The sequence below is a fragment of the Juglans regia genome, chromosome 3 (assembly GCF_001411555.2).
Source record: "Juglans regia cultivar Chandler chromosome 3, Walnut 2.0, whole genome shotgun sequence".
Taxonomy (NCBI): Eukaryota; Viridiplantae; Streptophyta; class Magnoliopsida; order Fagales; family Juglandaceae; genus Juglans; species Juglans regia.
The window spans coordinates 5,908,174-5,935,266 of NC_049903.1; the positions used below are offsets into that span (position 1 = coordinate 5,908,174).

Below are 27,093 nucleotides of genomic sequence, written 5' to 3' on the forward strand. Positions count from 1 at the left end.
GATTTACTATGGCACAATTGATGGTGCTCGAGAGGCCTTTCTCAATGGGGTACATTCAATACTCATGGAAGATTGCAAGTCACTAGCCGCTGATGTTAATAAATTAGCTAGAGTAGATGCTGCCCAGGAGATGTTAGATGAAATGCCTCATGAATTATCTGATAGTCAAGCCATCATCAAGTTTTCATCACTTCGGTATTGGAACTATAATGTAATAAGTTATCATTTTTTTTTTTTTGATAATAACGGATCTCCTTCTATTCATTTAAAAAGGACGTACAAATTTGACTTCAAACAACAAGTCAATTACAAACGTTAGTAGAATCCCAGTACACTATTGTGACTGACATGGTCTAGTCCAGACGGCTTATCTCTAAAGACCTAAATCTAAGAGATAGCACAACTCTATTCCTGACAGAGTTTGCAATAACCAAACACAAGACTTCATACCCAACTGGACGGGGTATGGAGAAACCAAACCCCAACATCACCAACTAAGCAGAGGGGAGACAACACCCTTTGGACCTAAGTCCGAAGGGACAAATATTTTTGAGTTTTTTGTTTTCTTGAAAATAAAGACAATGTATAAATAAATTACATTAAAAACACTGTAAAAAGAGAAAAACAGTGCACAAAAACGCCTCAGAAGGGAAAACCGACTGTCGCTCTTGGAAGATCCAGAGTTGCCGGTTCGGGAGCTGCTGCGCGTTGCAACGACAAAGAACTCCTTGGTGGCGCGTGAGGGCCACGCACCGACGAGCTCCAGAATTTTCGTCCCGCGCGTGCAGGCTACGCTCCACTCCGGTTGGGGCCATGTTCGGTGGACGTGTAGATCGGCGGCTGGGCAACCTCCTGGTGTGGCGCGTGTTGGCTATAGGGACCCGAAAGATCACGAACGGCAATTCTCCCTTTATTTGGCCTGGAAAAAAAAAAAAAAAAAAGGGCAAGGAAGGAGGGAAGGGGGAAGGAGCCGAAGCTCCCACCCCCTCTAGCCGGTCTGAAAGATGCTGGGTTTAGAGAGAAAAGTTGCGGTGTTTGGGAAGGGGTGTTTCAAGAGGGCCTCCAATGATTCTCCCTTTATAAAATCCGACCATGTAATAAGTTATCATGAAAAAGTGATGGATGGGTTTTATGATGTGTATGGCATTACCTCAAAGCTAGACACGCAAGAGAAGATGCCTTTGTCGGTGGATCTTCAAGCAATATCCATTTCAAATAATGTTGACTATGAAGTTATTTTCGTAAATCACTTGGTTGATCATGAATTACAAAAGCTTGAGAAGATAGCATGTACCGTATCCAAAGAGTATTAGGTTTCTGAATAGGGCATATTTTAAGTGGTTTGATTCAGAAAATTGCCACTGCAATTCGTGAATATTCAGGCAATTACAGTACTTCCTCATCAAAACCAATTTTCCCTAGTAGAGGTAAGAAGTTTTTTGTTTCCTTTATGCTTGATATATTGCTGTTGAGAGGCATTTTTGAGTCATTTGATAGAGGAAAGAGAAAAGAGATTGTGGGGAATCACTGTCTGAACAAAACTTTGAATAATATTTTTCACCTTCTTTATTTAGATTTTAATCTTAAAAAAAATGGTAAAATACATGTTATTTTTTATGATGGTGATAAGAATGCTTTGTGATCTAGCAATGGGAATTCAATAATTTATGAAACTTCGGATGGTTTGCAAGGAGTGTTGTCCATGGCTGGATTACCTAAGCTTCATCAGCAAAACCAATTTGCTGATGCATTTGCAAAATCGATTCCATTTATTAATCTACTTTAAGGCCTTTACATACTTCTCATGCATAGTCTCAACCCTTTTCCAAACAACTTAAAAATAAGTTCATGATGAGGAAGAAGCTTGCCTCGGCTATAAGAGAAGGATTGAAGCTAAACCGTACCTTAAGGACAATGTACTTTTATAAGGGATGGTTTGTCACATTCCACAAATGCAATGCTTGGGCTGGGCTTAGGCCAAGTCTAATAGAGCCTGATTTACTTAATTGTTATCAAGTTAAGGAGTGGGCTGCAGAGTAGTTGGGCCTTATTTGGTTTGTTTTCTCTTATTAAGTTGCTTAGTAGTTGTGGGTCATGTTGGAGCAAGGTCGAGGCCTTTTTATCAAGTATGACATTTTAGCATAATAGGGTATTGTAGCTACTGAATATGGTGAACCAGAATTTGAATAAAATTGTTTTATATTTTGCTCTCAACCTCTCTTCTATTGGAGATTAGGTCAACTTCGAATATGTCTATTTTCTTTATATTTTCTCTCATATTTTTTAGTTATTTTCTCTCATATTTTTTAGTAATCCAAACACCTACTATCAAGTGTGTTATAGAGGTTGAATCCAAGACCGCTATTTTGGAGACTTGGTGTTATGCCATCAGATGCGAAGCTAGCTACTTGTAGAATACAACCGACCAATTGATTTACTGGTAACATACAGTATAAAATAACTATTATACGTACTTTTTTTTGGTCATGAGTTCAATTGAACTTTTTTTATTTTCTAATTTCAAGTAAATTCAATCAGAATTTGGAAAGAATTTCAGGCGCAAATACTTTATACGGTTAAAACCATTGCGTGATTAATGAGAAAAACATTCCTCTGCAAGAATATAATAGTACCGAACGTAGTACATTCGAAAACGATCATCTTGCCAAGAAAAATCCCATTTTGGTCAGAAAGTTAATATTTCATTCTGCTGTACTATTTTGAAAGTAAACGAAGATAATTGATATCGCCATTGTAGTCATCCTTACGCAACTTGAAACCTGGGTAGGCATATTTCCATGTATTTGTTTATGTTTTCATGGGGAAAGGATGGTTGAAATCATCTAAAGTATATCGTGTTGAATGCAAAGATCCAGTCTGTCCCAGCGCATTCTGGAGGGTCATTGTCGAAGGCGGCCCTCGGCAAGCAGCTCTGAGGGAAAAATAAGGTTGTGTTTAGATGTTGAAGTGAGTTGAGTTGAGATGATAAAATATTGTTAGAATATTATTTTTTAATATTATTATTATTTTAAGATTTAAAAAAGTTAAATTTTTTATTATATTTTGTATTGAGATTTGAAAAAATTGTAATAATGAATTGTGATAATTTAGTAATCAAGCTCAAAAAATAGTCATATGAAAGCACCATATCTGATGACGATCTTGAAGATCGTGATGATGAGCATAAGATCATTCTTTTATACAGGTATGCGTACGTCAGACTTGAAAAAAATTAGAGTTTCCAATCAATCAAGCCCATGGTTATCTTCACATGAACGACCCAAAATTAAAACTCCATTAATCTACACGTATCCTTTCCAATTCCAAAGAGACATATAAACCATGCATTCCTATCAGCTCCCAAAATTCTTGAGAAGGAACATAGCATGACACAAAGTGGGGAAAAAAACAACCAAATAGAAAAAAGTTCCAAATCAGACGTCAAAGCCAAAGAGCCCCGGCTTGCTTCAAGATGGGTACCAATTCACCCGAAATATGAGTAGCCATGACTCGTTCCAGCCCGCCAAATAGCTTGCCCCCGACGAATACAACCGGGAACTGTACCTGACCGTCTTGTCCATCCTCGACGGCACCCATGATTCTCAACAGTTGGCTTGTGACGGCCACCTCGTCCTTCTCGTCGACCTCGAAAACAGGGGGGTTCACGCCGAGACCTTGTAGCAACCGCTTAACGACATGGCACATGCAACACCCACGTCGGCCGACAACCATGACCGCATTCTCCGACACCGTTTTCCCCACATTTGTGGCGTCTTCGGCCTCGCTTCCTCCGCCGTTGCTGCTGGTTGTGGGAGTAACCCTTGGATGACGCGACAGACCGTCGGTGGTCGGGAAATTTGTTCTGTGACTATAAGGGATCGCTTGGTGCATCGTGGAAAGATTGAGAGAGAGAGAGAGAGAGAGAGATTTGAGAGGGTTTGTGAATGGGGAAGAGGCGTAGATTATATAATGTGCGTGTGTAGGGGCGGTAGTGGTGAGGCGGGCTGGAAATAAGGGAGAGAAGACTCTAACGTCAACGGCAGTTACGCCCTCTTCTACGTCACCAACACTGTAGTGACGTGATATGACGTCACCAATTGCCCCCATTGATTCCAAGTTGCTACGTCCCACCCGTCGTGAATTGAACCACCTTTTACTCGTTCCTGGAGTTTGGACAATGCCAAAGGTTGCGGGGGAGGGTCTTATGAAAAATGACAAATCGCAAGTAACTTTTTACGATATTTTATATAATTATATTTTAAACGGCTTTAATATTCATCATTTTTATATACTACTTATCATATTTTTTAAAATTTTTAATTTATTTTATTCTTCTATATTAAATTATTCTACTCATTATCCATATACTACATATTTAATAAAAAAATATATATAGTTTATGAAAATGATAAATATAATTTTTCTATTTTAAAATGATAGATATTTTTATAAAATAATTTTTAAGAATAATATTATTTTATAAAAATACCTTTAAAAATATATATATAATATAAAATGTTTGTATGAATATCATTACTCAAAATTTTAAGAAATCATTATTAATAAAATCTTAAGCAATCATGTCTTATATATTCTTAAGACAAATAAAATTATTATTTCTGTATTGTTTATAAACCGCGTTGTTCTTGAATTTCTAGTTACATTTTAATTTATAGTTTTAAAAAAAACCTTTCAAATGTGTTAATGTAATCATTACGATTAACTGTTCTACGAAAACAATTACAAATATAGAAATGAAGTGTCACAGGTAAACATTGTTTTTCTCATAACGCCAAAGGAAAATAATTAAAATCTTCTTGATTAGATAAAGGCAATATTTTATTTTAATATAGGTTATTTTTTTTATGAGAAATTATAATTCTAATTTGGTGTGAAGGATATCATCCATATTAATGATACGATATAATTTAATCTGTAAAAATAATTAATTTAGATTTATCTTGGAACTTAAATTTTCATGTCAATAATATAATGTGAAGGGTATATTTTTTATAGTGACTTGTATATAAAAAGTAAAATCAAAAATCAAAACACTTGCCAACTATCAATAAATAATTATTTTTGCATTTTATTTTTTAAATTCTCTTAGATTTTAAATGAAAAACTAAAAGAAAAGCCATTTTGATTTAAGAAAATCCAAATTTAATTTTCAAATGGGATGCTCTTGACCCATCTCAATATGAGTGAATTACATGAAGAAAACCATAAGTTACATTAGATTTTATTTAGAGCAACTAAATACAATTATAGGACGGGAAGCACTTCATTTAAAAAAAAATAGAATCCACCATACTTGGTCACTTTTTTTAAAAAGAGATAGTACATATCTTAAGATTTTAAATATTATTTTTCTTTTATTTATATCTTTAGGGTAATATTGTTTATAATTTTAGAATGTACCGACTCTACGTAGTTTCTTTATAAAAAATAAAATAGAAATTATTATTAAAAAAATAATTTATTTTCATGAAATTTTAAATTTATCACTTTTTCAAAAAAATTACATAATAACTACACAGCAAATATCATTTCCATACCTATATGTCTCTTGGATTCGATATCTTAATATAATCTTAATACTTGTTTTGCACTGTACACAAGCCGCTTGCAGCCGGTGCACGCACGTAATCAAATTGACAAGTTAGATATGGACAAGTTGCGATGACGTCATACCACACCTATTATATTATCTATTCTCCCTTCCTTTACTGCTTCCACCACGTGGCAAAGATGGGAACGACAAGACACAGTGGCTTCCCCAATGTTTATCCGAACCCGTCGTTTTCAGCCACGTATGCAAAACCTCTCGGCGCTCTTGGCCGCTGACGATTACCGGCCACGTATGTACAGGCCACGGTTTTTGTGTTTGTGTGCGCGCGCGAGATCCCATCGGGCAGTAAAAGGTTGCGAATTCCGTTAGGCCTTCCACGTCACAGCCTGTGAGCGTAAAGCGACCGACAGCAAGCAATCTTAATGGTACGTAGCTATTTGATCGTGTGGGCCCGAATTTCCCATCTTCCACTTGAAGCATTATTGCGAAGGAACACGCGTTCGGCGTTACGGGATGTACGCTTCTTCTGTACTATAAAACCTTGTAATTTTTTTTTTAGTGGGAAATCCGGTCACGTCTTTTATATTGAGTTTTAGAGTAGGTTTGGATGTTAAAATAAATTGAATTGAATTGAATTAAGATGATAAAATATTATTAAAATATTATTATTTATTATTATTATTATTTTAAAATTTAAAAAAATTAAATTATTTATTATATTTTATGTTAAGATTTAAAAAAATTATAATGATGAGTTAGATGAGTTTAACTTCTAAATAAAGCCTTAGTACAAACAGTTTGGTGCAATTTGCGTATTGATATTGATATTATTTTTTTATTAAAAAAAATAAAAAAAGAAAATATCATCTATTTTATAAAAATTATTTTCATTTTTATTTTATATCATTTTATTAAATAAATATCTTATATATTAGTATGAATACGCGATTTAATATATGAACTCGCTTATAAGAAAATTTTTCATTTTCTATTTTTCTGAAGTCACAAAATCTTGTAATTCTCTTATCTCTCTTTGATTCTCGGCCCCTAGTTTTGTGTTGCAATTCATTGGTCCATATAGATATCATTAAAGAATAATGTCAATCAAATGATTTTCATAATTTGTTATCAGCTTAAATTTATTAGTAATTTAATAAAGTATTAAGATAGTGATATTGAACTCTCTTGACTTTACTCGAAGAGTAAAATATCAAAAATTTTTATTAATAGGTGGGTTCACAATATAAGTTTTTTTTTTTTCTTTTGCTATAAGTGAAGATTATTAATAAAATTGAGGTATCATCATCTTCTTAAAAAAATATATAAGTTTTTTTTTTTTTTATGAAAGAAGGGAAAAAGTGTTTGTGAATGTGTTTTTGAATTCTGAAAGTGAAAGGGGGGGGAATTAGATTATAATGACAAAAAAGAAATATAGTAGAAGATAACAAGCAAGGGTTTACTTTGAAAATCGGAGGCGGTGGGTCGGTCCACTCTACGTGGAAAGAGCTAAATGAATGGGTCATGATCTCCAATCAAAGGCATGCCCAAAAAAGAACCTTCTCACAAAGACCATTAATATAATATTATTATATGTATTTTGTGGAGAAAAAAACTGGGTGAATAATAGAGAGGGAAAAACCCACGTAAAGTTGGAGACTAGTCTAAAGTAGCCGCGATTTTCATGTCATGTTACACGACTTGTGGGTAATTGGACCCCATCCACCATTTACAACGTCCCAATCTCATTCTCGGAGAGAGATAGAGAGGGGGAGAGAAGAGAGAGAGGTCTACCGAGCGTCACACGAAATAATTAAAATGTTAATTACCAACAAAGGATCGAGAATGGGACCATATTCAATTGATTCTTCGAGTTGGGCTTTGGATTTTCTGCTTATTATGCTTAATGTAACTGATATGTTTCTTAAAGAGTCATCGTATATTTAAATAAGGGGTGGGCAGAGGGGTCATCCCATACCCCACCCCCGCATGGGCGGGTGGGCTACCCCGCTTCGCCCATGCGGGGGCGGGATGACTATAATGGGGCCTTGCCCAGTCCCCCGCTTCATATATACAAATTTTTTTTTATATATTTATATATATATAAATATATTATATATAGATGTATACAATTTATTAAAAACTTAAAATTATATTCAAATCATTGAATTGCCTTGGCTTAAGAGGTCAAGAGTCAAGACAATTCAAAATCTAACTCTAATGAATTTAAGTTCTTTTTGTATTTATAAATTTTAATTTATAATTTTAATTATATTATAATTTAGGTCAAAAAAATATTTTTGAATTAATTTTTTTTTTAAACCTAATGTTACTATAAGAAAATTACTTATTTACAATTAGTTAATTTAAATAAAATAATTATTTATAATTAAAATTAGTTATTAATAATCTTTTAATTACAATAAATTGGATACAAAAATCTATTTTTTTTTTATAATGTGTGTTAACGTATACGAGGGACAGGGCAGATGGTGCGGGGCGGGGTGCCGGAAATGGTACCCCGCCCCTAATTGAAATGTTTGTGCTGTACGTGCAGTACTTTTTGCCCCGACGTTCGTTGATATTTATTTGTTTTCCAATCATTTTCGCCCATGGTATCGCTGCATGTTTGGGCTAGCGAGCGGCATTATGGAACCTTGTCTTTACATGTAAAAACAAAAATAGTAAGGTGGTTTCCTCTGTTCATCTCGCATTTTCAGAAAAAAAAAATTCTATATATAATCTTCACATTCTTCACATAATTTAAAAATACGCTTCTTTATCTTCATATTTAAATATGTAAGTGGTGGGAATTCTAAGGAGATGTTTAAGTCATCTTCAAATTCAAACCTGCCCTAAGTATCACCTCTGTGAAAGAAAAAAGGACAAAAATAAAAGGCCTCCTTTAATAGTTTCTGTCAACAAATTAATGATTATGGTATTTGGCTTACAGGTTGGAAACGCAAGCATGCATGCATGCAAAAGCTTCTTCTTCACCGCTAAAACCTTTGTGCTTAACTTGAAGACAAAGAATCACTTACTTTTAAATAATGTAGGCCAGGATCTGTCCTGCTTAGCTGTCTACAATTTACGACCACCATATGTGCTATTTTGACACTATAAAAAGATCCATCTATCCACACAAAGTCTTCCATATGTATGTCCTCCACATGTTTTTGTGATGTGGTTTAAGACAACTTTAATGACGCATTTGATGAGGAAAAACCTTCTCCTGCATGTTTAGATTACGTGACAAGCAGGACAAGCTAGCATCACAAATAACATACATACATATTTCACTTTTGTTGATGGAAAACAAAACAAAATAAAATAAAATAAAATTAAAGCTTGAAAGGGAAACCTGATGTAATAGAATCAGGGGCCCACTAGCAAATGGTTTTTGAGTCTTTGTCTTTTGCTTCCTCACTCTACCATGTGAGTTGGGACTGGGTATCTGAGATGGGCAGCAGCCAGCCATGTAAGCTCTTGTTTTCAATTTTCCTTTCCTTTCACTTCCCACCCTCTTTTGTCCAAGATATCTTTTTTTAGGTGAAGAGATAAGATCCCTAATTTTGTTAGAGTCCCTCAGAAGAAAATTGTAGATAAGGTTGCAACTGAAAGGTTTTTTTTTTTTTTTTTTTTAAACCTTAGCCACCCCTAGTAGCCTATGCTCTGGCCGGGCACCACATAAACCTGTTTTTCAATGATCCTTTGAGTTTTAGGTTTAATTCATCTTTCCAAACTCTTAGCCATAGCTGGGAAACCTAAGATATTTTGTTCAGAAAATCTTTTTACTGTTATTATTATTATGACATTTTATTGTTATCATATATAGGTTATATAGGGGTTTGGTATACAAATAGACACTCCTAAACACGTGGCTAATGTGATGGGTAATTATAAGTCCAGAATACATGATACAAATAGACACTCCTAAACACGTGGCTAATGTGATGGGTAGTTCTTAGGCATTCTCATCCTAATACGATGGGAAGCTACATCCAGCATACATTACTTGCAGAAAATACAAATTTATGGGGTGGTTTTGGATAGTCTTTTGCTGCGAAGTTATGCAGTAGTAGAGAGGGGTGACATATATTATTTGGGGATGCTTTTTCATGGATCAAGACTTTAGTCTTTCGGTTTTAAGTTTTAACCTGCATGTCAACCTTTCACCTCGATCCTACTTTTTGCTGCCATCTGTTTCAAATTCTGCTTGCTGTAAAACTTCTAATAGCACGTTATTTCAGGAGAGAAAAAAAGTATAGTAATTCCCGGATTTAAAAGATAGACGAGCATGTAAATCGTTCAAATCCTGCTGTTTTTTTTTTTTTTAACAAGTAGATAAATGAAACAAGAGTGAAGTTCCTCCTCATCTTTCACTAATTTTCTTGCTCTTTTCAAGGTTAGAAAAAAAGTGCCATTCGGAGTACTTGAGGAACATCCGAAACGGCATCGTCTAATTACATACACGAGCTAAAATGAATTACTGTCAAAACTACCTGCGACTATAACATGGCCACCGAGCTCATGATGAAAACCTCTCCTAAAATGGTCTGTTTTTTCCTTGCTATGAAATTTCACGAAATAGTAGTAGTACTACTGCACAAGTCAAAACCATCGAAAGAGCCCACCTTTTGCTTGATCTCCTCGGATTGCCTCTGTCTTGCAGTTTCTTAACTATCTATCTAGTTCTACTGCCACAAATTCAGAGTCTGATCAAGGGAGATCAAAGTCTACTGATCAGAATCTTGCATCATGACAGAAGAAGGTGAAGTTTCAAGCAAGGCGTCTAGCGAAGGGCGTGCGTGGTAATCTGTGTTTCTGAAGCTGCTCAAAGCAAGGTTTTTCTTGGCCTTCGCTCTCCATCTTTTCAGACCATAAACCACGACCTCTGTGAATGCATGATCTTTCCTCATTGACGAGCCCATCTGTCGCATATTGCAGATTGTAAGAGCCAATTAGTCATCCCTAATTACACTAGTACTTATTGCAGTTTAAGTTTCTTCTTATGTCAACCATTTGAACAAAAAGTTCTTCAAAATATATATCATAATCTGCTGGTGTGATTGGGAATGCAAAAATTCAGGATGGAGAATATTATGTTCTATAATTGTAATGTGATTATTTAAACTAATTGGCAACAACGATTGGATATATTATGGTTTTGATCAAATGTCACGAGTACCTGTGTGACCAAAGCATAGAGAGGGAGTGTCACATAGCCGCAGAGGATTTGTACAACTACACCCATGGCAAGCCTTATGATGATATCCTCATTCTCTCTATGGAAGCATGACCTAAAACCAAATTTGTACTGCAAAGGGAAACAAGTTATTAGGAAGGTCCTTTAGGCTTTACATAATAAAATGATATGAACAACAACAAACTTAAGGATCCTTACCCAAGTCCATGCAAAAAAAGCCACCTGAAAGGAATTCTGCAAAGCCCACGAGAGTTTCTTTAATTAGAGTTTTATTGTGTAAAATTTTGGTAGAAAAATACTGGAAAAGGATATTAAGGAATTGCCTGAAACAATATGAACTGGATAAGGTGGAGAAGCAATTTGGGCCAGCCAAACCAGAAAAAGTGGTCACTGGGTCTCACAAGCAAAGTTCCTGTAACAACATGAGATTTCTCATGGCTATCTAAGCACATCTTAGTTATGATGACCTGTAACTTTGTGCCCACAAGCAACAGTATCTGCAAATACAAAAGATCATTACAATCCCTCATCTCATTGCAAAATCTCCATGGCTAAAGAAAGTAAATCCTGGCAGTAAAAGTTGATTTGCTTACAGCTAATGGAAAGAAGGGAAGCCATAGATAGTTGTGAAATGCTGCAGGCAGAAGTAGAAATAAATTTTCTGAGTTAGCATTGATCTAAATATGTATTTATTTGAAATTACTCTGTTCAGGTTTTACCGTGTGCATTGAAGAACAGAAACAATACAGCAAATATCCAAATCCACCAACTGCAAAAATAACATGCCCGAGAAAAAATTAGTAATAATGAATTATAAGTTGAATATCAAAGAGGTAGCAACTGTGTTTATGCTTACCTTATTCCCACAACCACCCCAAAATCTTTTTCCAAAGCTCTTCGTATATACTTTTGAAAATCAAAGTTACTTCCTTCTGCAAAGTGGGCCTGGAATCGTTGTAGAAGACAGCAAATTAATATCTAGTAATTAGAAGTTTCGCCATAAATCAAGAAAATTGGGCGTAGCTTGGTCTAATAATTATAATTGGTTTTTAGCAATACCATAACGAATCCATGTCTAAGAGTGAGATAATCCACTTTGTAGACAGATTTGTAGAACTGTCTAAGAAAACAGGCCTGCATGAAATTAAAGATATAAAGATAACATCCAGCCTCCCGTCGGTAAAAGGGACGTACGTCTAAAATGGTCATGTTTTCATTGAACTAACCGGCCAACGAAGAAATCGGTGGTCACTCCAAAATTTCAGATGCCGCTTTCCGAACGTTGTCTGATGGGTGAGCTGAAACCTTCGTGGATCTAGTTTTTTTTTTTTTTTTTAATCAAGGAACAGTAAGAACTATTGGGAAAAGAAAAGAAATCAAAACTATCAGAATTAAATATATTTGAGTAATTAATGAACCTGTGATGTGGAATTTGATATGCAGATGGGATTAATCTGTATATCAAATATTATAACGTGTTATCTAGTTACAAGGTGGATGATGATGACAACTTCCAATAATATTGGTAGCCACATCAGAAATATATATATATATTTATATATATATATATATCTCGACAATGACATCAATTTTATTAAAAGTCCTTATTTATAATGGAGGAATGAATTTACTCGATTTATAATGAATAAGCATAAATACATGCATGGGAGATGACTGCAAAATGAAATTCTTGTATGAACTTTGTTCGAGTTTAATTTGTAAAAGATGTCGCTAGAGGGTTCAATGGTCATGCATTTATCAATTATCAACATCAAGGTTTCGAGTTCCTTGTGATCAAGGGTTCACACTCCACAAAGACCTCATCAACGTACGGACCAGATTCTAGACCCATATATATATATAGCCCCCCAAAGCTTACCATTTGAAACTTGATATTCCAATGTTCTAGTTTCTGCCTCCCAAGACTCCCATGTCTTCATCTAGAGAAATAATAAAAAAAAAAAAGTAAAAACACGACAAAAGCCAATTACGTCAAATAATAACAGTCTAGATTTCCTATTCAGAATATCTCTAGAATGCACTGAAGGTTTGTCAAGTTCACATTAGCGGAATTTTCTATACAATTTCTGTTTTCTCTGTTGATGTTATAATTAATTTGATGAGCCGGGTTTGTACGCTTCTGGAAGTCAAAACTCAAAAACCCAATGTCCCTACGGTACTACTCAAATCTAGAATGAAATGAAAGGAAAAGTACTTGAAAAAGTTCAAAACTTTGAGATTCTTCTTACCTTGGCCATTCCAAGACTGAACATAAGAACGCTAGAGAATATATGGAAGGCGGCCAGCACAAAGATTAAGTACTGTAGTTCCTGCACACCTCTCCTTGATAACAAGGAGACTTTTCCCTGTTCAAGAATCCAGCCAAAACAGCAACACATCAACTAAATCTTAGTGTTATCATTATGTATAGCCGAAAGAAAAATTATTTAAATGCAAGCTGATCTTAACCCATTTTCTCAAAAGCTCAAGTATATAAGAATGGATTAATTTAATCATTTAATTTATATTTTAGTACCCTAACTTACGTATGGAGTTGGGTTGGGGTCAAATTTTCTTAATAATAAATTAGCTGTCAACATGTGAAATATTTATTCGTGTTCAAATTACCTAAAGAGATAACACTTAAGCCGACAGAAAAGGATCAATTTAATGATTTCATTTATATTTTAACTTGCGCCAATTTATGTGCATGATGAGCGCGTTTGTCGTTGCTTCTTTCTGTTTGCATGCGAGCAAATCCAACTTATATCATAATCGACTAATTCAAGGCCGAAAAATAGAGTTTGTTGTTTAAGCTGGGCGCATGAAAGTTGCTTTTCAAGAACATCGATCGTTGTTTCTTTGGTTAGTCCGATAAAAGAATCAGCTTTGGTTCTATCTCAGCATCTGCTAGCTTCTTACCTGTTCCGCGCATTTTGTTTCTTCCTCATCATCACTTGCGGTACTCATGCTCTTGCATGGAAGAAATGTTTCACCGACACTCCTCGGAATACAGATGTTTGCTATAGGTTTTTCGCTCACAGACAGCAACAATGACAAGAATCCCAACATCATCAATTCTACGAACACAGTAGAGACGGAGAGAGAGTATATATTTAATTAGCCCAAGTACCTACCAATTAAGATGTATGAGAGGAAGACAAGCCATTAACAATATCTGAGTCTCAATTTTTGGATTCTCACCTGATTTGATCTTGTCAAGAGCTTGAATGAGGGATTTCCTCCTTTTCTTGCTAAAGTACTGAGCAAACAAGCAAACAAACAAAGGATGGGCAATAAATTATTACATCAGTTTATAAATAATGATAGATGAGTGATTATAGCTATACTCTGCATGGTAAAAGGTCATCCATGTAAACGAAACAGAAAGAATACCTTGGCCAAAAGATGGAGCAACTGCTCAATAAGAATGGAGATCAATATTAATACGAAGCACACAGTTGCCACGGCCCATGTTGGTGTTGCTTCAAGGGTGCGTTCCACAGTTGTTGTCACCTCCTCCTCGACCATCTCTCTCTCTCTCTCTCTCTCTCTGTAATATGATTTGCGGGGGTTTAGTTTTGTTGTACGCCGGCACCTGAGAGGTGCTTTAGTTCAAGTCTAGAAACAAATAGTGTGTAGCTGCGCATATATACCTGGGTTCTTGCACCTTGTTTTGTTTCCCAAGCACATGATGCATGGTCAACTTGAACACTTGACGCTTGCATCATTATGGGTGTGCAAAGTTTGACTCGTAACATAGTAGGACAAAATCGTTGGCCTTTAAAAAATTGTAACGACAAACTAAGTATTTATCTCATTAACCGTGGATAAAATTTTAAATATATTTATAAGGGATGAATAATTATTTTTTATAAAATTAATTTTATAAAATTATTTAAACTCATAATTTTTTTCATATACAAATGAAATAAGTAACAAAAGCTGGAGTTATTTAGAACCATCCCAAGCTAAATTGAAAAGATCGAGTCACTGTGCGTACACGTAGAAGAAATATAAGCATTTTTTAATAGGACCCACGTTTGGTGAAGGAAGATTCGAGGCCTTGTTTATTTTAAAAAAACACCTCATTTCATTTCATCTTATCTAATCATTATAATTTTTTTAATTTTTAATATAAAATAAAATAAATAATTCAATTTTTTTAAATTTTAAAATAAAAATAATATTAAAAAATATATTCTAATAATATTTTATTTAATTTTTTAATTTTAATCTGTCTCATTTTCAAAAACAAACGAGTTCACAAATCTGGAATCTGGTTTTTAACTTTTTCTAGCTTTCACATCCAATATTTTCTTGCATACATGGGGGAATATAATATAGATGTATGTTCACATTTCGTTGCTTCGACGCGTTTTTTGTTCTTCCCTTAGATCCGACGCAATAAACTGATGGCCTAGAGAAACCAGCCGGTTCTTGTTCACGGCGTCGGCGGCACCGCGTCCTTTTAAGTCGGGCTAGGCGCTGAGAAAGGAAAGGCTTGGGTCTTGCCCCCTCCCCAAGATATTTTGAACACCCCTTTGCGTTCCTTTAATAAAGAAAAGAAAAATACATCATCAACGTAGCCCTACAGTTATTTTTGTTTTTTTTTTTTATAATAAAAAAATGTCTACAGTTTTTATTTTATTCTATATAAAACTCATAAATTTAGCGCAATTCCTTAACAAAGCCTTGAGTTTTTGATTAAAAAGTTTGACTCCAAAAATTTCTAAATTTAGGGTTTACAAACAAATCCAAAAGCCAAAGTTCAGTAAAAGAATCTATAGCTATACACAAAAAATAAGCAAAAGGAAACTTAACATGTCATACAGACAACCAAGTAATGGTTACTGTCTAAACTGAGCTATGCCAGATTTGACCAGAACATGTCTGCCAACCAAGAATTTAGTCTGCAAGAATGATAAGCTCAGAAGGAAAGTGTGCATGAAGAGAGATTGTCATTCCAGATCTCAAGAAGGTGCAAAGGTGGCTGTTTCTTCTAACCTCCGAGTTGGGATATAGTATAATTCTCTCATTTGTTTTAACTTTTACTCTTTTTTTTTTGCTTTAAAGTAGCCAACAACATACAACTAGAGTCACAAGAAACTGGACCCCAATTTATGATTCTGGAACTCGCTCTACCGCCATTATTTACAAGGTTACCAAGAAACAGAGCAAAGCCTCCTGCAAGAAAACAAGCTAAACAAGAGAGCTAATCTCGTTGGGGGGCGGGGGTGTGTGTGTGTGTGAGAGAGAGAGAGAGGAATCAAAACAATCAAGATGTTGCAGTCAAAACTGGAACAGACAAGTTCACAAAGGATAAAACAACTTGACAAATAGAAGCCAACCACCATAAAAGTATCCAATTTCCTAGAATATGATATGTTAAAACATATCATTGTAGGCGATCATAAGAAAACTAACAGAGAAACACAAGTTGTTCTTGAAGTTAAGATACAATCAAGTTGCCTAGAGGTTATAATTACAATTATCTCCTCACAGGCTAATTTATAATTTTAATACCAATGGCAGAACACAATCTGAGCAAACTACAGGCATCTCCTCTGCAACCTCAGGGACCAGTACTACACCTTTAGTAGATATCATAGTTCTTGTGAAAATATTGCAGAATTTCCTGCAAAACGATGTCAACAACTATCAACCATAGGAAAAACTAAACAGACTCATTGTCAATAAATCAGTATACAAAGACTTGTGCCTACGGAAAGAAAGGCAAATCCAGAAGAATCTACTTGAAAGTAGAAATAGAAGCCAATTGTTGATTAGGCTAGCGGGATGTTTTCTGCACAATCCCATGAGATGCGCTTCAAGCTAGATGGTACAAAATACCATGACATTTTAGTACCATCCATCCCTAAGCCAGCATCTTTGGGTGAGCCTTGTGATGTGCCATGTGCTACTCAAGATGGTAAAAACACCCGCTTCAGGCTTGATACAGAGAGCAAAAGATAATGTCACTGATATTGGAAAGGAATAGTCAGATATTACTGCCATGGATCATCTCCAGAAAAGCATCATCCTCACTATTCTTGTAACATTCCGTGATTTTCCCAGACTAGCAAAACGCCATTCCATATCAAATCCAGCTCCAACCCATAATCAGATAAATCACATATGTCTAGCTTAGGAAGACTGGTTTCCTGTTGACAACACTCTTGCTTACAAAGCAGCACTTCCTACCTAACAATAGTACACTACAATGCAATATCAAAAAGCATATCTTACAGCATAGAGGTTGCTTACTTCGGTACAAGCAGTTCCAACTGCCTTGGTCATCAGTGAAGGAGGCTTGGGATGGAACTGGTCCCCAACATGAGGCAGAAAAGAAGCTCCAGGATTCAATGGGGACGAAGCTGGAGTGGAGTCCTCAGTATTTGCAACATGTTTTCCCTCTGTCAATGAAAACCCAAAGAGTCTGCAGCTACTTTTACATGTGGGAACTAGATCCTGGCTGCCCTCAAAGGTGGATTGAGTTGCAAGAGGAGGGAGTGTAGAGACCAGTTGATTATGCTCGAAACTGGAAGAATTTGTGCCTCCTTGATCTTTCCTGCGGAAGTTATGTTCATATAGTGAGGATGCTGTGAGCTTTCCACCAATTTCTTCAGAAACAGACAAACTTTGGTTACTAATTCTCTGATCCTCCAGACTATTGAACTTATCCATTGAACCTAAGTTTGAAACTGGATTAGTTGCTTGCTGGAACATTAAGACAGAGGATGGTGATGAAGCTTGCATAGGTGGGGAAAATGGGCACATAGTTGTATTATTGCCCCGCATCATCCCAGGCCATCCATTCCACGAGCTCATCACTTGAACACCATCAAGGATTCCAAGGCCACCATTGCCATGAGCCTCATTAGTTGATGGGGCTCTTTCATATGGCAAGCTTGGAAATATTTCTTGACCTTGCAAGACCTTCTGGAATCGCAAAGATTCACCAAAGCCCATGCCTTTATAGGAGATATCAGAGTTCACAATTGGGTTTCTAACACCATCTCCTATTGCAGCAATCCCAGAACCATTTGAACCAGGAATACACCTCCTCGTTTCAGATGTACGCAGATACTGCAGATTATGAGTATCGATACCATCATGAGTAAAACCCAAAATTTCTTGACCTTGCAAGACCTTCTGGAAGCTTAAAGATTCCCCGAAGTCTGATACTCCAATCCCATCTGCTAGAAGAATAATAAGACCAGTCAATTGTGTTGGGTGGAAAAGGAAGAGAATTTGTTAGGGAACAAAAAAAATTTTGGAATGCAGAAGAACCTACTGGGAATTGGAAATTCCAATTTTCCTAAAGGAAATCCAATCCTGGTCCTCTTTGAACCAGGCGCCATCAAGCTAGTGGAACCCGAAAGAGAACTAGATGGCTCAATTTCCCATGGAGAAACCCTGTTATGCCTAGTCTCCACATCATCCCACCTAACCTGCAAAAGGAAGCCAACAACATTTGCCACCATCAATTATAGCAATTTCATTGGAACACATCACATTATAAGTGAACACCTCACTTAATATACAGAATTGTCGTGAAATAGAGACAGCATAGGTCCACAAGAGCAAGCAACCAAACATATTAATGATTTACAGTTAAGAACTCAAACAGAATATCCAAATTCTTGACATCACTGCAATGGCTAATTATCATTACGTATATGGTTTGAATAGTTACAACTTAGCAGTCAACCAATAATAAACAGTCACAATAGATCAGAAACCTGTCGCTATCCACAAGGACATCAGGCATAAGTTGACTGCTAAGTTGACTCCAATCCCATCTGCTAGAAGAATAATAAACTCTAGAAAATGGTTTTTTCCTTTTGGCATAATTAAACAATTCTGCATAATGTTAGCACTACCCCTTGACATTCAAGGTTTGAGGCTCATTTTTGGCCATACATTAGCATCACATGTGCATTTGTGTAAACATGCACACATTCAAATTCAGCTTGAAGATAGGAGACTTAATGCAGTGGATTTGGATTAGGGGTGGGGAGCGGGTCACCCAAACCCGCCCTGCTCGGGAAATTTACCCATCCCGCCAAGGCTTAACTTAATATACCTAAGCGGGCAGATTCCGGGCAGGGTACCCACCTGCCTGCTTAGGTATATAAGGTTTAAAACCCTAACATTTTATCTCCCCATTCATTTTTCCTCCTTCCAATGCCGCACAACCTCTTCTCTTCTTCTCTCCTTTTCTTTTCTTCTTCTCCACCTCCTCCCTCTTCTTCTCCTTTTCTTCGTCTTCTTCTTTTCCTCCTCCCTTTCTTCTCTTCTTCTCCTTCTATTTTTTTTCTTCTCATTAGAATCTCTCCTTTACTGTGCTCCACAGCGCAGACCCACAGCCAAGCTGTGGTGGTGGGCAGACCCATGAGCATTTTTTTCGATCTAAGACTTATCTTTGGATCTATGAATTTATCTTTGGATTTCTATGTTTATTTTTGGATCTATGAACTTTGGATCTGTTAGTTTAGGGTTTAAAATTTATTTGAGGCTCAGATTGCAGTGGCCGGACGGTAGACTGAGAAATCCACCAGCCCGTTTGGCGGGGATGGACAGCTATGGTGAAAGAGCAGGGCCGGAGGCAGGGTGGCACCCCCTGTATAGGGCGGGTAGCACCCCTAATTTTGATACCATAGACTACCTCAAATACATAAATAGTTACACTGCTCCTGTAACCCAATGTTTTTGACAATTTCTTGATATAGTTTACTTCAAGTTGACTGTAGAATGGGTTTCAAACACTCAAAATAGTTCCAGTCTCGTTTTGTTAGAAAATCTTATTGTACATTAAGAACTGGATTTCAAGCCTCACACATACATTTAATAGCCTAAAAGTATGATAAATAATAATAATAATTAAATAATTAAGCTAATTTAAAGAGAAGCTACAATGGCAGCCGAGGAAGTATAGCATTTGTAGGTACTCTTGCAGAAGAGGACAGAAATTTTTAAAACCAGACAGGATACAAGAGAGAGTACAATGAGTAGTAAGAAATGATTTTATATAAACATTCACACAACACAAGTAAAGCCATAGATTATTGTCCTGATCCAATCTTCAATAAACAAGCCTTAATTGCATTTGAAAACCCAAACATTTTTTGAAAAAGAAAAACAAGTTATTGTAAAGGTGATCAAGTCCTGTTATACATACATACCAGTACGCACTTGATAAAAAAACACATACCAGTAGGCATCTCCATTTTGAACCAGGCCATCTAACAGGATCCATATCACCTATTCCAGTTACAAGCCCTGTGTATCTGACCAAAAGAAGGGGGAGAGACAGACTAATTAGATTAAGTTGTTCTAAGTTATCTAAGTGGTGCAAAAAGAAAAAAATGGTGCAAGTCCAACATGCCTAACCTTCTCTCAGCTGCATCTTCTGCTTCAAAACGCATTTTGAACCTCATTCCAACTGAAAAAGAATGTTGCAGGCTCTTCAAGAACTTACGGAGAGGTATTATGAATTCTGATGAACTGGCCCTACTAGATATACTAGGAAAATTTTAGAAGTACATCACTCGTTAGCAAGGAAAGAATGAATCTTTCAACTTGTAAGCATGAAATAACTACATAAATAAAAATTAGACAAATATTTAGAAAAGATGGTCTCAGTCATGCACAGGAACACAGAACTTGGGACCTTTTCTATTATAATTTTCTTGACACCATTTTTCCAAGCTGTTGGTGAGCACCTCAAAGAAAGTCAAGATTTGATATGGATTTTTTTTTTTATATAGGTAAAGCTTTGATAGGGAATTGAACTTCAATCTCCATACACTAAAGACCAAAATCTAAGATTCTACATGCCTGGTGAAATTAGCCTGCTAGTTAACATGAAAGTAGCAATTGACACATTTTTTGTTCAAACACAAGGAAAAGACAGCAGCTAATACCTTGGATTATGGTAAATGTTGAAGGTGCTTCTAGTAGATATAGCATTAATCACATCCATCAGAGAGCCATGATTCATCTGCCGGCTACAGAGAGCCGAAAAACTGCCGCTACCTTTAACTTGAGCAGCTCTTCGGATTCCCAGTCGCAATTCTCCATCCTCACCCCTGGAGCAAATATTTAGTTCAGAATCACAAAGAAAATGTCAAATTTCCTCGATGAGAATGTTTTTACCGAAGAAAGAGCACAGCATCTCCAGAGACAAGCTTCTTCTTGTTTACAAAACCACTCCAGCCAGTAGTGAGCAAATGTCTTCGCGGTTGCCCTGCTCAAACAAAAAGTGAATAAGCAGGCTTCATCACAGTACAATAAGCTTGTCTTTATTTGAAATATGTATCCGTCATACCCCTGTAGATATGTCGAAACCTCCATTCCAAACCATGTAGATCCTTCGCCACGAGCTCTTGAGAAGGCCTCTGTTGCTTATAGTCCTGCAGTGACAAACTGCCCAAGTTCGTATACAACGAAAAAAGTACAAACTGACGCGCGTATGTGGGTCAAATATGTGCATTCAAGTATGGGTTTACGATTCAAACTAGGTGAAGCCAAAATACACGTGGAGTGGAAAAATGTTTACTACGATTACCAGGGCAGGGAAGCAGTCCTCAGCAGCTCGACGAGGTACAGAGAAGCCTCCATGTGTGCTAGTATCAGAAGCAGTAAGAGTCTTACAGAACATGTGGGGTGTGGACGACTTTGCAGCTACATCAGCATCGTCTTCCTCCCCCTCTGCATCGACTTCCCCTTCTTGAAGTTTATGCTCGAATTGCTATGCAGAACGACAATCCATGAAAAGCAAAAATTACCTCTTAGGTTTTCAACACGAAAGTAGAGATACGGAAAACTTTTAACCATGAAATCGAGACACAAAAATGGGTAACTTTTTTAAGGACGGAAAAACACAGAGAAATGTCTAATTTAAAATCTGTGAACTGAAAGACTGTAAAAAAATTAAGCTGATAGTCTTGCTTATGTTGTTTTGATCTTCAAGAGATAAAATACTCAATTCGATGAAGCTAACGAGCAATAATAGGCACAGCAGCACTGCGGCAGTTAAACTTTATTCCTCTTCCCTGAATTTTATGGGCAACCAAGCAATGCGCAGCATTTTGTTATAGCTCACCTCGTTTTCAGGAACCAGTGCGACCTGCGCATAAACCTCATCGGTGCCCTCCTCCGCCTGCCCCAATAAACACACATTTCACATCAAATCCAGAACAAAATATCATTTTTAACACAACATAATTTTTTTCGACACTCCATTGGGTCACCGAGAAACCATGTTCAGAAAAATTAAGAATGTATACTTCTGTAAATCCCAATATACCCCCCACCCCCACCAAAAATAATAAATAAATAAAAACTAGCTCGAATCAATTCAATCAGTCTTATTAACTTCGTAGAGTCGAGTCGCGCTGAACAAACACACAGAAAGAGAACTTCTTCGATTCCCCGGAGTTTTCTCGGTAACCAAACACGGCCAGAATAAACCCATAAAAAGACAATCAAGATGCACCAAACTCAAACGCATATAAGTTTATAACCGATAGCATTCACTTACTACTACAGTTCCACCACAAAGATACTAAATTCTAACACACGAAGACTCAAGCATATATAGTTAAACCCATAATGCCTCGTGTAGGTGCTTACATGTAGCTTGACATCAGTAACGCGACAGAACACGTGGGGAGGGAGATCATAGGCTGCAAGAGGAAAATCCGGAACCTGCTCCAAGTGTCCCTGCGGGAAGTACACCACGACACTATTCTTCTTCGGAAGCGAAATCAGTGGGCCTGCACACGCGTGCCACAACTCCAGGCAGACCGACGACGCCGAAGCCGAGGCCGAAGCGCTCAGAACAGAGGCAGAGCACCATGACGAAGCGGAGGAACCGGAAGACGGCGTTTCGTCGTCCTCCGTCGTGTTGAGATCGATCAGACCCATGAAATCAAAAGCCCCTAAACTGTGAAATAACAATAAAGCCAAAGCAGAAGCTGAAGAAAAGCGCTTTTGGAAATGAGAAAAAGAGTGCGAAAGAGAGACAGAGAGAGAGAGAACGAGAGGGGGGGTTCATGCCTGCATTTTTAAGAGGTAGACGGTAGCAATTGTGGCTTTGCATTGCTAAAAAAGAAGCTTGGAGTCTCAAAAAGAGAAAAAGCCCCCCTCTTTTTCGTTTTTGTTTTTGTTTTTTTTTTTCTGTTTGTTTCTACTGCTTTCACGCTTTGTATGGGAAACGGGGGGTGAATTGGGTTTGTTGGCTATCCAATCAAATCAAAAGCTTTTGGGGTGGGGGGATTGGGAACAAAAGTTTGGACTTTCAATACTGAGATTTGTTTTCTTTTTTTTTTTTCTTTTTTTTTTGGGTATTCCTTTAGGTTTTTGCTTTTGTTTCCTCTGGTCCGAAGGCTGAAGCTTGCTGCAGCACTGCTGCTGCTGCGACTGCTGGGTGTGATCAGTGATGTGTGGCAGTGAGAGCTTACAGCGAAAGCAAGAGAGAGAGTTAGAGAGAGAGAGAGAGAGAGAGAGAGCTAGGACTGCAGTGCGTTGGTAGTTAAAAATTCCAATATAAATATCATCAACTGAAAAGAAGAGATTTCTGTACGGTTTCCCTGTATTTCCGGGAGGATGTCTATTCTGTCCCCTTGTTCTCCCCCAAATCTCACTCGTATCCCCACTTCATCCACTAATTATTGAGCGGACCGATTTTGAGTGGTACATGTTCAATCCCGATATTTTTTTTCAACTATTTTCCGAGAAGAATAAAAGAGTCCTCCTTCCATTGAAGACATCTTGAATCTGCAGTTTTATTTTCTTTTTTCTTTTGTTTTGGATGATTGATCTGGTTTCTTCTACTGCGTCTAACTTTCCATGTTAGTGTTTGCTCTTGTTGAGACACACCAAGAGCTCCACTTTGAAAGGTCACTGTGCTATAATTTTGTTCAAGAGAAACAAAGGTACATGCTACTTGAATACCCTATGCCGCTATTCATTTATGGCAGACTTTTGTAACTGGTACTTGCACATATAGCTTACATAATGTCTAGAACATCCACCCTTTTTTTCTCCTACAAAACACACCTACTTTGCTTTTGAGTTTTGCCTCAAGTTTTGACTTTGCCATAGATTCCTTATACGGGTAATTATGAGTTGTTTTCTTAGGCAAAAAAGCAATGATAAACGCAGCACATTATGGCTAAGCCGTTAGGGAACAGCTAAATCCATGAAACAATGACCCTTTTTTCTGTGGTTGGAGCAATTATGCATCGAATTTAATTGCATTGTTCTAAGTTAAGCAAAGGAGCAAACATTAGCCGCTTTCTTTTATGAATATTAATTGACATTTTAAGCCTAATCCCAACTAGAAATTATAGGAGTACTAATATCATACATCTTGGGTTTTAACAAGGTGGAGGATCCATTATACATGCCACCTAGTTTCAGCTTGGTTGGATAAATCAATCCCTTGATGTATAGACCAAGCAGTTCTATAATTCATCAAGATTTTAGTTTAAATAATTATATTCTTACAATTATTTAACATTATTACTGACTAATTACTACTAACTCGTCTATCTACTCATGACATGATTGGTATAATCTCCGACTTTCAAAATAGAAGTCTGAAGTTTGAAACTCCTCTCCCTAAAAAATAAAATAATACTAACTCATATATATATATGATAGTAAGATTTCATTAAAAAAAAAATCTATATAAATTCTAAACTTGACATAAATGTTCCCAATTTAAAACAAAATAATTATAAAGAACATTGCATGTCATTTTTGCAAGTAGACATAATTGTTCTTTTAAAGTTGATTGAGAAGTTAGGATTATTATTATTATTATTTATTTCATTCAAAAATTACTAACACTATACCCAAAAAGAGGATAGCTCGATCGACCAGCTACTCAATCTTTCACCAAAAAAGAAAATGACATAAATTTACATCTATCAAAGGGTCCCTCTCGAGTGCTTATATATTCCATGAAAGTCTCCTTTCATCACTTGAATAAAACTAATAAATTCGGTTTGCCAGCCTTATATGTGGAAAAAGAAACCCAAAGTAAAATTGTCTACTTTATATGGACAGGATACACCCTCCTCATGGTTAGACTTACCACATAGTCATTGCTTGTGGCATTTTGGGCCACCAAATCGATTTTCATGCCTACCATGAATGTATTTCAATTTCTGATAGTGGAAGCCTTGGACAAAATGGAAATGGCAGGTTAATAATATAATCAGTAATATCTTATATTTATGCCCTAATATTTCTGAAAAGGAGGGTGAAAGTGTAAAAAGGTGATGTGTGGAGTGATGGAAAGTGACAGGTGCTTTAGCAGAGCCATCACTGGCAAAGAGAGTTGATGGGTAATGGGCCCCTTATAGGCTCTCTCTCTATCTCTCTCTCTCTCCTGTGAGATGGGTAGGCCCACCGAGTAGCCCGGACAGAACGGGTTACTACTCTATGTCCAATTGGCCATCACTCCCTCCCTGCTTCCCTCCCTGCTTTTATCCTCTTCGGGAATTCTCCTTCCCCCACGCGCATCTTAAACATCCTGTCCACCTGTTTCTTGTTGTAAATTTGAAAATGAATCATGCTTTTGGATAAGTTTATTTCAAATTTTTTTTTTTTTTTCGGGAGGAAAATATATTTTATAGATCACCAAATCCATGTTAACCCATATATTATGAAATCATGTTTAAAAAGGTTAAACTAATAAGAATATATAGATTGTATTATTTATTTTATATTATAACATTTTTCTCACGTGTGAGTTAGACTTTTTTTAATAAGATGATCTAATACTTGAAATATTTAATTAAATAAAGATAGAATATAGAGTCAGAATTATTCGAACTCAAAACTTCTACATTAATATCATATAAAATCATCACTTATCACAAAAATTTAAATTGATAAGAAAAGATTTTATTATTTATTTTATATTTTAACATATATATATATGTATATACATATACCTCACGACTGAGTAAATGAGAAGGTTAAGGCTTCGTTTGGTTGATGAACTTCTCTCAACTCATCTCAACTCATCATTACAATTTTTTCAAATTCCAACACAAAATATAATAAACAATTTAACTTTTTCAAATCTCAAAATAATAATAATATTAAAAAATAATATTCTAACAATGTTTTATCATCTTAACTCAACTCAACTCAATTCATTTCAATATCCAAACACAACCTAAGTTACTAGCATTAATATCTACATATTCTTCCTCTCTTTATATCGACACAATAGTATTAGATAAGTAACACGAGTTATTATTATTATTATTATTATTATAAAAAAATAAAAAGTATTGCGTGTAGCAAAAAGAAACATGCATGTGGATCAATATGAACAATTTACTGTTTATTTATTGTAAACCTTGGTGGCCTTGCATTAAAAATAATTTTTTGGTTGTAATTTCTTCAGTTTGTCTGCTGAACGTGGGGTTGGACCACTTTGTTTATACAACTCGATCTAGCTAGCTCTTTTTTTGTTATGCTTTTAGTTATACGTGTTCATGTATGAATGCAACAGCTGGGCTAGTATCTAATGGATGTGTCCACACCCAAATTTGCAGGAGGAGTACTATGGGATGGCAGATTGCCAGATTATTATCATCTTTCCTTTTGCCTCGCAGCTGTCATATCAAGCTTTTACGTAAGGACTCAGTTCCCACCCGCACTAGAGAAACAAAAGAGATGCCTTCCTTTTCACGGCCACTTATCTCCCTCGAGTAGTCGATCGTAAAGCTAGAGCGTATAAGATATGCATGATCCCTTTAATTTGTTCGATCCTGAACCTTCAATTAGCTGGTACGTACTTCGACGTCTGGATATATAGTTTTTTCTGCTCATCGATCCCCGGCCCTGGTGGGTGAGTCCAACAAGTCGTACTTGTATAAATGCATGCAGATTGAGACTGCCATGCATGCATGCGCACGCTTTCTCACCTCACCACAATTAAAGACTATATTTGAAATGCACGCACATCCGATCACATCTACTTTCTCCATCCTTGTATTCTTAATTGGAAGATCATTAAATCTGCCATCCGCAGACGTAGTACCTCTATCTAACGCTATCTAGGATGCACCGTAATCGGATTTAGCTAGCACTCCGGCAACCACTTTGAGCAGCCATCATGAAAGAGCTACGGAAAATCCCCTTTTTGCAAATTAATGGCTTCCGTGGGTCTTTGGACTGGGCCCTAATATTGGGCTTTGCGCCCATAATATACATTACCTGCTGGCCTTGATAGCTAAGTACGAGTCATACGCCCCATAATAAAGTAATTGTCAATGTGTATTAA

The 27,093-nt window shown here is 36.4% G+C and overlaps 3 protein-coding genes across 11 annotated transcripts; all 3 read right to left on the minus strand.

Annotated features, from left to right (window-relative positions):
• Nucleotides 1–3,151: 3,151 nt before the first annotated feature.
• On the minus strand, nucleotides 3,152–3,968 carry LOC108979812 (glutaredoxin-C9-like). Its single transcript, XM_018950580.2, has one exon. The coding sequence runs from the start codon at nucleotides 3,889–3,891 to the stop codon at nucleotides 3,442–3,444; it is 450 nt and encodes a 149-aa protein (XP_018806125.1). The 5' UTR covers nucleotides 3,892–3,968; the 3' UTR covers nucleotides 3,152–3,441.
• A 5,809-nt stretch (nucleotides 3,969–9,777) lies between these two features.
• On the minus strand, nucleotides 9,778–14,398 carry LOC108979814 (MLO-like protein 6). Its single transcript, XM_018950581.2, has 14 exons — nucleotides 14,172–14,398; nucleotides 13,980–14,037; nucleotides 13,698–13,855; nucleotides 13,025–13,141; nucleotides 12,655–12,715; nucleotides 12,002–12,090; nucleotides 11,835–11,909; nucleotides 11,632–11,720; nucleotides 11,495–11,544; nucleotides 11,369–11,409; nucleotides 11,099–11,272; nucleotides 10,974–11,009; nucleotides 10,758–10,886; nucleotides 9,778–10,500 (listed from the first exon to the last, which is right to left on the minus strand). Exons 1-14 carry the CDS (start codon nucleotides 14,304–14,306, stop codon nucleotides 10,306–10,308), a joined length of 1,407 nt encoding a protein of 468 aa, XP_018806126.1. The 5' UTR covers nucleotides 14,307–14,398; the 3' UTR covers nucleotides 9,778–10,305.
• A 1,663-nt stretch (nucleotides 14,399–16,061) lies between these two features.
• Nucleotides 16,062–23,306, minus strand: LOC109004396 (auxin response factor 3-like). 9 transcript variants are annotated; one of them, XR_001998267.2, is made up of 13 exons: nucleotides 22,842–23,294; nucleotides 22,416–22,728; nucleotides 21,886–21,942; nucleotides 21,349–21,531; nucleotides 21,109–21,193; nucleotides 20,937–21,027; nucleotides 20,705–20,869; nucleotides 20,172–20,303; nucleotides 19,993–20,068; nucleotides 18,073–18,229; nucleotides 17,043–17,977; nucleotides 16,502–16,939; nucleotides 16,062–16,413 (listed from the first exon to the last, which is right to left on the minus strand). XR_001998267.2 is itself a non-coding variant. In XM_035688248.1 (12 exons), exons 2-12 carry the CDS (start codon nucleotides 22,707–22,709, stop codon nucleotides 16,372–16,374), a joined length of 2,205 nt encoding a protein of 734 aa, XP_035544141.1. In that variant the 5' UTR covers nucleotides 22,710–22,728; nucleotides 22,842–23,306; the 3' UTR covers nucleotides 16,062–16,371. The 9 variants fall into 9 exon arrangements, 4 of the variants coding, with proteins under 4 accessions (XP_035544141.1, XP_035544140.1, XP_035544142.1 ...); XR_001998271.2 differs by having other exon boundaries at nucleotides 17,043–17,974; nucleotides 20,172–20,291; nucleotides 22,416–23,294; XR_001998270.2 differs by having other exon boundaries at nucleotides 20,172–20,291; nucleotides 22,416–23,294.
• Between the last annotated feature and the right edge of the window lie 3,787 nt (nucleotides 23,307–27,093).

Excerpts from the sequence above, each read along its gene's own strand:
- LOC108979814 (XM_018950581.2), bottom strand. The coding sequence starts at position 14,306 with ATGGTCGAGGAGGAGGTGACAACAACTGTGGAACGCACCCTTGAAGCA. Across the intron at positions 11,910-12,001 it reads ACCGATTTCTTCGTTGGCCG|GCCTGTTTTCTTAGACAGTT; the intron begins GTTAGTTCAATG and ends AATTTCATGCAG. Across the intron at positions 11,721-11,834 it reads TTAGACATGGATTCGTTATG|GCCCACTTTGCAGAAGGAAG; the intron begins GTATTGCTAAAA and ends CAACGATTCCAG.
- LOC108979812 (XM_018950580.2), bottom strand. The coding sequence starts at position 3,891 with ATGCACCAAGCGATCCCTTATAGTCACAGAACAAATTTCCCGACCACC.
- LOC109004396 (XM_018982926.2), bottom strand. The coding sequence starts at position 22,709 with ATGGGTCTGATCGATCTCAACACGACGGAGGACGACGAAACGCCGTCT. Across the intron at positions 20,870-20,936 it reads GATGCTGTGCTCTTTCTTCG|GGGTGAGGATGGAGAATTGC; the intron begins GTAAAAACATTC and ends TATTTGCTCCAG. Across the intron at positions 18,230-19,992 it reads CAAAATGGAGATGCCTACTG|GTTAGGTGGGATGATGTGGA; the intron begins GTATGTGTTTTT and ends TTCCTTTTGCAG.